We start from the raw sequence: 10275 nt of genomic DNA on the forward strand, positions 1-10275 counted from the left end.
GACTACGAGATCGTTTACCCTCGAGTGATCCCGAATGAGAGCGCGCGGAACAGAAGATCGACCCACGAAGACCGAGAAACTTGGCGCGAGTATCTCCACCAAGAGCCGGTGTTCCTCGAGATCAGTAACTGGACCGTAAGGACCATGGCCAACGATCGATTGATACTGTCGTCGAATTTCACCGTGAATTGGGTGCGCCGGGGTAAAACCAAGTCCGAGCGACGTAACGCCAAGGCGAACTGCGATCTTCGACAAGGCAGCTTGGAAGGAGACGCGAGTTCCTTCGTCGTCGTGACGTTATGCGAAGAAGAAGTGTACGCCTTGATGTTGATCGGGCAGAGATCGTTCTTCGTTCAGCCGCTGACGAATGGCCAGCATGTGATGTTTCAGCCGAAAAACGAAAAGTGGTGGTCGATCAGGAATAATTCGAGCTTCGTGTCTGTGAATCCGGAAAATCCTGCAGGTGAGAAGGATCGTTATCGCGATGGCTTTTCATCTTTCGTTAGACGGTTGGATGTAGGTGATTGGTTGATCGATTTACCGACTTCCTTGCCAATTATGTTATAAGCTTCTTACTTTGCGATCCGCCGTTAATTGCTTCTTCTATTCTAAAAATGACTCTGATCGTGATACTGTAAGAACTGATAGCGTCGATATGATAATACCATACATAGAGTATGAGAGTAATCGTAGTACAAACGAATATATATATATTCGGTTTAATAAATTTAATTTAATAAATTTAAACCGTCAAACAGAGAGGGCTTAATCTGCAGGCAAAAAGAAGAAAAAGAAATAATCATTTAGAAAGCGAACGACCATTAGCTAATTCCAATTTGAAAATATCGCCAAAGTCAAAGTCATTTTGAACAAATGTTTCCTGTACGCGTTACCGTTTGGCCTGGACGAACTTCTCGGACGTTGATGTCCGTACATTTATATATATATATGCATTTCTGATAATCATTTTCAACTCGCACAGAGAAGAAACATCACTGAGGCTACCGTGAATTAAATTCGCGAATCAAGTAACAGGATAGATACGATTCATACGAAGCTTTGCGTCGTTATTCGAGGTAGGAAAAGCTTTAGCAGTGATATCGAGAAAAGCGAAACTACGAAATCATCGCCGTCGTCGAGACAGAAATTGCTGCGAATATCGCGGAAAGCAGAGCGACGGTAAAGAGTATTACAGGAAAAAGTTGTTCGGAATATTAGCCTTGGCAAACATATTTCAAAGCCGTTGAATATGGCGAGATTGTCCGCTTTGTAAATATTTACCGAAAAACATGTCGTACGAAGCTGGGCAATAAACGCGTTTTTCCACAGTTACAAACAAGTATCGTACGTATGAAACAAGTAACGACGAATTTTCCATTCCACGGCACGCGACAATTGACCGTATTATCAGCGTTTCGTCAGACTTTCAAGAACTGCGTTTTCTTTTCTGTATTTATGATTTCGCAACTGTAAAACGGAAGGTTTATTCTGGAGATGCGAGTTCGCGTGAACAACTAGCGCAACGAGTAAAAACACGTTTTTACTCGTTTTTTTTTGGAACTCGATCGAATTGGTGGCAACTGTGTGTACGAGATCGTATTAATCTCATCGTTGATCGATGTCAGGCTTCTATCCGAGCACACGGACAACGTTCTCCAACGACCAATCAAAGATACTAGATAATTATTTTGCATTGTATCATTATTGTAGCTATTAACGACACGGGCTTGTTGTCGCATGATAAAAAGCATGCAACTGCGCTGACACGATAATACAGCGAACCTTTGCACGCTGCGATGGAAAACGCGTCGCTACCTGCTTCGTACGAACGATACTCGTTTGGAATTCTGTAAAGAAACGTCCGTTGACGAACATTATATAAAATTCTTCCTTCTTCTTCTTCTTCTTGTCTGTAAATCAACTCCTTACAATTTGGCGGTTTAAATTTGGCACACCCCGTATATACAGGATGCAACCGAACAACGTCTGAAAGCGAGAACAACGCGAATCCTTGTGGAAAAATGAAGAAAAAGTATAGGATAAAACGTTCTCATTTTCGACTTGGAGAATCGAGTCTGAAAATTTATCAAGTATACTCGAACTGTATCTGAATATCGGTTCGAATAATAAATTTATTTAATTGTATAATTAATTTATTACAAAGGAAATACAATCTGGATGTGAATATCAAATGGAAACAAATTTTGCTAAGTTGAAAATCGATCGTATCGTAATTTCCACGACTCGTTGTTTACGGATTAAAAATCTGTTTTACGAATACGAGGACCTATATATCTACTATTATTAATCAATTTTTATGAAAAATTTCGTACGATGCGCGGATAAATTCTAATTTGATAAATTGTTGGAAACGTGGAAAATTGAATGCAATAAAATTACGTAGCACGGTTTACACGGTTGCAACTTTATGACCCATTTAGGTCGAGTAGCAATGAAATTTATTGCATATATCGGAAATTCAAGGCACGTAATTGGCAGTTTATAAACAAATTATTTGTTCTCTTAATTAAATTGCCCGCGTCGAAAGCTGTGAAACGTTTTTGTATCGAAATCGAAGAATCCAACATCGCGATCCTATGGATCGAAGAATGCGACGTAAATGTTCGAAGTATGGTTGAGAAACGATAGAAAATTCCAAGTGTTACGCTGTATTTCTCGTTCGATTTAAATCGAAATTTTAATGAGGAACAGCGCCGATTGATATTTAAAAGTGAAAGTGACGGTTAAGAGCAACGAAGAGCAGGTTTTGTTAAAAGCAATTGGTCTGTTTACCTCGCTGTTTAAACGGCTTTGTTTGACGTTACTTTGATCAATTTCCATTGACACTTTTATAGATAGCATGCTTTTTTACGGATGGAAAGCCGTCTGATGGAAATTTGTCTGAAATGTCCGTCGTAAAATTGCATTTTCGCGGGCAACAGAAAACAATGGAATTTTGTACAAAAGCGCAATACTTTAATTAGCGCAAAATTCCATTTTCCCCGCTGGGAAATTGAATTTTCTATTAAAGCGTGATACGTTTAATCAGCGGTGGCGTAAATTCAACAAACTAACAACTGGAATATTGACTTGTCACAATTTTGTGACACCGTATATGTCGTTGATACGTTCCAGTCTGGTCGTATTTACAATTTCAGAAATTTTGCAACTATTTTTTCATTTTATCCGTAACGAGAATAGCGAAGATAAGACAGGCAAACGTGGTAAAACGTTGATAATTCGGTTACAGGGAAATCGAATAAATTTGAAGTTGAAGAAAGTAAGAGAAAGTCGAAACGAAGCAAACGCGATTCCTTAAGCCACGATGTTCAGGGATTTTATAATCTTTCCGGTGACGTCTTCGACGTGGAATACCCAGAAGCTGAGAAATTGATTCTGTACGATGAAAAAGACGATGTCTCCACAGAATACAACGATACAATAGTGGAAGAATTATCGATCGACGTAAATCCCGAGGAAATTGGATACTTCTCTGGTCCTAAATGGCAAAGGAACAGATTATCAAGTAAGTCAAATATTTTTCCAAATGCCATTCTTGTACGATCGTTGCTTTTCTACTTGCCACGTACAATATAGCGGTTAATAAATTAACGAATCATCGAATATTACTGAAAGAAAGAAATTGTACTGATATTCCAATCTATCGTGTACAAAAGTAATAATAACAGCATGTAATATAAGAATAGCTCATCTTCAGCCTTAAAAGGAACTCGGTTTACAATTATTCTCCCTATTGCGTTCCACTCTCGCTTGATCTTCTACACGTTCATTTATATTTCGCTGTTTTTAATTTATTTCATTATCCCCTGTCTATTACACATATGTATATTGTCCATTGCACGAATATTTATCTATCTTGCCTAATTTAATGTAAAAAAATAGAAAAATAGAAAAATTTGCTGGAGGAATACGTTTACCAAAATTTGTCAAGAATTTTAAAGAAATTTGCAGGATGAAATTCACGGTGATACCGAATTGATATTTTTGAAATTATACTTTTGAAATAATTATTTATATCATAATAATTATTCCACGAATACTTGCTCGTAGATATTAATTTATGCTTTTAATAACCATGCGTTTAAGCTATCAAGTCGAGTCGAGTAGACTTTCTAATTTCGTGGAAGATAAGTCGATTTCTAAGATAAGTCATTTCTAGAGAAAAGACCAGCTGCTAAGGATTCGCCGCCACGATGGCTAGAGCTTGGAATAGCTGCTGATTACTCCGTGGTAGATTTTCATGGAATTCGAGTACAGCAATATATCTTGGCTCTTTTAAACATCGTAAGTAATACCAAACGAAATTCTGTTATTATACTTAGATATAGAATACCTCCTTCTACATATGTACGCAAGCAACCGGGAAACCGTAATGGAATTTTGTAATCGATTAATTTCAGCCATTCGGTAATTGGTTTTCCAATGCTGTTGAGATTAATAACGTACATTTCCTAAGATAAATATAACGAATAAAATTAATTTTTTAAGAAAATTATATAAGATACGATGTATTTACGAGAGTTTTGAATAATAATTTATTTGTAAGGCTGTAATACTGTTTTAACGCCTGTTACATTTTCGTACGTATTTTAATTCTAGGTCAGTGCAATTTACATGGATCCATCGCTCGAATCCAACATGATTCTAGTGATCGTACGAATGATTTTATACGCGGAAAAACGAGACGGTATGGTAAGCGATTTCCATTAAATTAAATCATTTAAGTGTCAATTATTTTATTTTCTACTTATCTGTACAGTGTATGGTATATAAATTATATAGGTCAAAATATCTGCGCACGACGTTTTAGATCGATAAAATGCAACGAGTTCCATTTTGTTAAATTGGACAACCGTGAACGATCCCTTGGAAACAAATTTCCAAACAAACAATCTTCACGAATCATTGACAAACCTCGCATTTATCGTGTATCCGAAATATCTGTATAATCGACTATTAAACCTTTTTCATCTCTTAAGAATCTTAATTTAATGTTATAGACCTATGATAATACCATTGATATACGACACTTGCGATTCCTTTTACTTTTCTTTTTCTGCTATTCTTCTCTGCCGTTGAATCAACATTTCAACATTTTTCAGAAAGATTAAAATACTAACAACGTTACAAGTTACATTTGATTACAATCAACAACACGATTACTTGCACATATATTTATTATCATTGACGAATATTTATATATAGTATATAATGCATGATGTAATAATAAATATAATATATTCGTAATATTTGCTAGCTTTTATTAAGAAAATATTAAACGTTGTCGTAGGTCCGCCGTGGCGATGCCAGACGATCTCTCGAGAACGTGAACAAATGGAACAGAAAGATGCTGTCCTCGAAGGACGTAAATCACGATGTTGCTGTATGGTTGACGCGGTTAGATATAGGAGGTCCTTCCGGTTACGCACCTGTGTCAGGAGTATGCGATCCCGCGAGATCGTGCGCGTTAAATCGAGACGAAGGCTTGACCAGCGCCTTTATCATCGCTCACGAAGTAGCACACATGTGAGTGTCCCACATGTTGGGATATCGTTGGCAAACTGAAATATTTATAACTGGCCTGGGTATTTACGCAGAGACCGTGTGCTATTTATTTATGCAAATACGCACTTTTACGAGAATAATTTGAAAAATGAAATCTCCATAGGAGAACTTATTATCTTTACCGAATATCACAACGAGTACTGTACTTTGAATCTGCCATAGATTTTTGCGTATTATGTGCGTTCTTGCGGCTTTGCGATTCCTATCTATTTGTAACATAAATCTCTTCTAGATCCTCTTGTTTCGTTCCTCGCTTTTGTCTCCAAAAAATGACGTTTGCTTTTTGAGACAAAAGCGATACTGCGTTTATATTTATATTTAACATTAGCGCGTTCTTATTGCCATTATACTTATTCGCTACACGGAGGATGTAGAAAAATTGTAGTAAAATCACAGTATAGAGGAATTCTACGCTTCTGGATCGACGGAGATTTAAAAAAGTGGGACGCAAAGTTGACCTTGACCCTGTTTCTCAGCGTCAAATTTCTTTTTATCGCATCGTACGGTACTCGTCGCGAGTGTTGACTTTGCAAAGGAAACCGTGGCTCGCAACTCGTCCGTCCTCATAGAAAATAATATTACAAGGTTGCATTAGCTGTCGCATAGATGCCACAAACAATATGCTGGTATTTCTCGCATTCAAATAGAAAGTAAATAGCGCGATACTAATGACGAAACGGGAAATTAAAGGAACCAAAGAGAAAGGAGCATCTAACTTTGTAATCTGGAAATATTAGAAAATCGCTTACCGTATGAAAAGACTTTTCCAGAGCGAGGAGGTTTCCATGTTACTAGTTTTTCTTCTTTCTTTTTTCTTTTGCCAATGAACGCGCGCGCAGAGAACGTACGAAGGTGAACAACGTTTCTTCCGAACAGAATCGCGTTTCTTTGCGCGTTGGTCGATGTAACTCGCGTTGTTCCACCTAAGAAACGTACAAGGTTGATCGTGCGAAAAAGAAAGAAGCGATCGAAAGTGCTTGACAACGAGATAACGAGGACAACGAATGCTTCGTGACGGTTTTTTTGCACAAAACTACCAAGAGAGCCGCTCCTGCGTAATCTCCTACAAACGCCAACAAGATTATTTCTTTGTCCGCTTCGACAACGACACAAACGTGTTTCCCGTAGTCTAGGTCTGACTCACGACGGAGACGAAACGACCGGAAACGCGTGCAAGGAAGAGGGATCTCGAGGAAGCGTGATGGCACCGATGGTCGCTGCCACGTTCCATCATTTTTATTGGTCCCCTTGCTCGAAAAAGGAGTTCCATCGTAGAGTGAGGTAAGGATGCTCGTTCTACACAAGAATATCCTTCTTAGAATTACATACTCCTAAAATAGGTACTTGCAGACGGTGGTCCTGTTTGTCGAATAAGCCGAAGCACGATGGCCTCTCCCAACTGAGAGACACCATTCGCGAGACGTTTACGATGGACGAGCAGTGTCGCATGGAATTCGGCGAAGGGTACGTTTCATACGCAAATTATCGTTGCTCGGTCTTTCGATAACGAGTTTTCCATCGAATTCAGTTACGAGCACTGCAAGACCTTCGACGTGGCGGAACCGTGTTCTCGTCTGTGGTGCGGTAACAGTAACGTGTCTGAAACATGCAAGACTAAGAAGGGACCGCCTCTGGAGGGTACATTATGCGGTGACTCGAAGGTAAAGCGACAGCAGGTAGTTTAACTTGGTTACTAATAATTAAACCGCGGAGTTTTACGTTTATACGTTTTATATTTATATAAAATATAATTATAATATATAATATTATACATATAATATTATATAATATTTTATATTAATATTATATAATAATTATATAATATTATAATTATATAATATTTATATAAAAAAGATTCGCAGACGAGAAGATGCACAGGATGCCGAAATGGCAATAAATAATAACGGAACAATTGTTTATCTAGAGCCCACTTTTTAAGTCGTATTCATGGAGATACGAATTTGCGTAGATATCTACAGTCTACTGATGAACGATAAGTATAACGAAAACGAAATGAACGATTAGCACGGTTTAATCAACGCGTTTATAACTGCCTTCGTTGCACTTCTCACTGCGGACGCGTTAAAGAGTTATCTCGCAAGGAAACAATTTTTTTAATTAATTACGATAATTAGTAGCGAATAAATAGCATACGTACCATAGTAGACACGATTAGTATGTTATCATGTATCAATACACGTTATATACAGTACAGTATAAATATTTCAGTGGTGTATAAACGGTCGATGTCAGTCGACGAATAGAAAGAGCTTCGATTTCGGTATAATACTAAATAAACCGAGAGACGGAGGTTGGAGCGCTTGGAGCGGCTGGGAGAAATGTTCGAGGACTTGCGGAGTAGGAGTACAGTGTCGAACGCGAAAATGCAATAAACCTTTGTTAGTATTTGGATTACCTAATAGATTTTTGCGTATTATGTGCGTTCTTGCGGCTTTGCGATTCCTATCTATTTGTAACATAAATCTCTTCTAGATCCTCTTGTTTCCAAATTATTTATTATTATATATGTCGAATTGTCGTTTGGATTTCGAGCGCGAGACAATTCTTCGTTAGCATTTGCCATCATGATGTTCAATAAAGGTTGTATTTTCATAAAATTATATTTCTTTACAAAGTTTGATAAATAATTAGTTTAACGGTTAACTAAGATAACAAACAATAAGTAAACAAATGCTTTAAATAATATTCTTGGGTTCTGTAACGAATCCACGGTCAACGGGAAACTTTCTGTACGTTTTAATATATTTTTGATAGCACACTGACACGTTCACTCAGGCACAGGGTTTCTCTAAGACTGACTCCAAGACGATGACAGTAAACTCTCCAAGGAGATTGCAAAATAAATGACAGATACAGTTACATATATCAAATACATATCGATCGGGAATATCAACAAATTCCCAAGCGCCGTAACTAGGCAGTTCCACATAAACCAGCATTGCTCCTGATCAAGACTTGATTGTTTATACAGCGTATCCCTTAACACTGGAACCTCCTTTGTAAAACATTTCGTTTATCCCGTGACGGTGGCTACGTTCGGCGACCAGTTATGTCACCCCGAGCCCAAGTATTGAGAAATCTTCCAAAAGAAAGGCTCGATGTCTCTACATCTCCGACATATATATATATATTTCCAAATTAGTCTCAATTTTTACCGGTGTAATCATGATAGACACGTCTCGTTACATTGAAGTGAAGTGAAGAAAAACACTAACACACATAATATATATTCGCAAAAATCTTCTATCTAATATTTTCGTCAACTACTGTATACACATTTATTAGATATTTGTGTGAGATTAAAATCGACAGATACGATAAAAGAATATTGTAGAGGTATAGCAATAAGAAAGTACAAGGAAAGTATAGCTCGTTAATTTGAATTACACCAGATTGTCAGTCATCTATTAGGTCGTGTTAATCTCTGAATAAATTCTTAAATAAATAAGTGTTAATAAAGATAAAGATAAAGAAGTGTTAATTAAACTAGAGACACTTAACATTTATTAGCATTTGTTCTTCCCCATTACTTCTTGAATAGGTCCTTTAGGGAAGAACAGAGAGACGGTTCGCTGGATTCCGTCTGATTCCGATTTTGATTCTTGGTATTTGAAAACCAATTTGTCACTTTGCCTGACATTGGTTTGTTCGGAGATACCGAGGGCTTTCCGCTCGACCCGGAAGCCCCCGTATCGTTTCCCTTTTGCGCCGTTAACATCTTCTCATTGCGCTACCAAATACCTACGGACAAAATTGTTCTTATAAATTTATGAATATTATGTGTTTACGTATTTGAATGAAAATTTTTATGAAACGAGATTTCGCGTTAAAATACGTAATAGTTACTACGATAATTTACATGTTCTTTTTACCAAGATGAAAATGTATATGTAAATTTACTTGATGTATATGTAAATAGAAATATTTATATGTAATATTTATATGCTTGTATTTAAAATATTTTCATGCTTAAAGAATAAAGGTCATAATGTTATAAATATTTAAATCCTTGCACCTCTCCTTTATCGCGTAAGAAAGAGAAACTAAAAGTTTCACTCCAGAGAATGAGCTTCGTTCTAAAACAAATCAAATAACATATATTTCAGTATTTAACTGTTATTTAATATTCCTAATATTCCTAATAATATTTAATATTCCTATATTATTAATATAGATGAGAAGTCGATAAGATAGTTTACAATCATTAAGTACAGTATCGCAGATCCACCATCAGAGGTCAGTAATATTAAAATAAAATTCATGTTGGATTAAAAGTGTGGTTAAGTTGGGGCTAACCCCAAATTTGCAAATTTTGACCTAAGTCAAAAAGTGGCCATTTTTGCACCTCCTCGCGAACGAAAAATTCTTGTGCGACGTTTAAGAGAATTTATCAAAAAAAAAAAAAAAAAAAAAAAAAAACAAAGATTTATTAGCATTTATACGAAATGTGACATGGAAGTTGAAAAAGATGAGTGTAGAGATGAAAAAATTAAGCAGAGGTCAAACTTACGCGCTTCACTTGATCTTCATTTTCTTTAAATTTTGATCCAGCTGATAAATCAGTAATTAAACCAAGGGAACTAAGTTTGAAATCAAGCGAATCTGAAATACTATCAGACTGTTGCTACGTGAGAACAATAGCCATCTTGTACTTCGTATTTGCTCGAT

At 36.7% G+C, this 10275-nt stretch overlaps 1 protein-coding gene and 1 long non-coding RNA gene across 5 annotated transcripts; one reads left to right on the plus strand and one right to left on the minus strand.

Moving 5' to 3' along the window:
- On the plus strand, positions 1 to 7894 carry LOC126916440 (A disintegrin and metalloproteinase with thrombospondin motifs 3-like). 4 transcript variants are annotated; one of them, XM_050722283.1, is made up of 9 exons: positions 1 to 463; positions 3251 to 3526; positions 4181 to 4305; positions 4621 to 4713; positions 5312 to 5547; positions 6715 to 6867; positions 6937 to 7050; positions 7115 to 7262; positions 7441 to 7894. In XM_050722283.1, exons 1-9 carry the CDS (start codon positions 145 to 147, stop codon positions 7522 to 7524), a joined length of 1548 nt encoding a protein of 515 aa, XP_050578240.1. In that variant the 5' UTR covers positions 1 to 144; the 3' UTR covers positions 7525 to 7894. The 4 variants fall into 4 exon arrangements, 3 of the variants coding, with proteins under 3 accessions (XP_050578240.1, XP_050578241.1, XP_050578242.1); XM_050722284.1 differs by having other exon boundaries at positions 7115 to 7247; XM_050722285.1 differs by having other exon boundaries at positions 7115 to 7247; positions 7449 to 7894.
- LOC126916464 (uncharacterized) lies at positions 5651 to 9797 on the minus strand. The gene is made up of 3 exons (XR_007710595.1): positions 9467 to 9797; positions 8716 to 9348; positions 5651 to 5839 (listed from the first exon to the last, which is right to left on the minus strand). It is a non-coding gene; the product is annotated as an uncharacterized LOC126916464 (long non-coding RNA).
- Positions 9798 to 10275: the final 478 nt, after the last annotated feature.

Source organism: Bombus affinis, chromosome 5 (assembly GCF_024516045.1).
Source record: "Bombus affinis isolate iyBomAffi1 chromosome 5, iyBomAffi1.2, whole genome shotgun sequence".
Taxonomy (NCBI): Eukaryota; Metazoa; Arthropoda; class Insecta; order Hymenoptera; family Apidae; genus Bombus; species Bombus affinis.

Bases quoted from the DNA above. Each gene is read 5' to 3' on its own strand.
- LOC126916440 (XM_050722283.1), top strand. From the start codon at position 145: ATGGCCAACGATCGATTGATACTGTCGTCGAATTTCACCGTGAATTGG. The intron at 4,306-4,620 runs GTAAGTAATACC...TTTTAATTCTAG, and splicing joins TCTTGGCTCTTTTAAACATC to GTCAGTGCAATTTACATGGA. The intron at 7,263-7,440 runs GTAGTTTAACTT...TATATAAAAAAG, and splicing joins CGAAGGTAAAGCGACAGCAG to ATTCGCAGACGAGAAGATGC.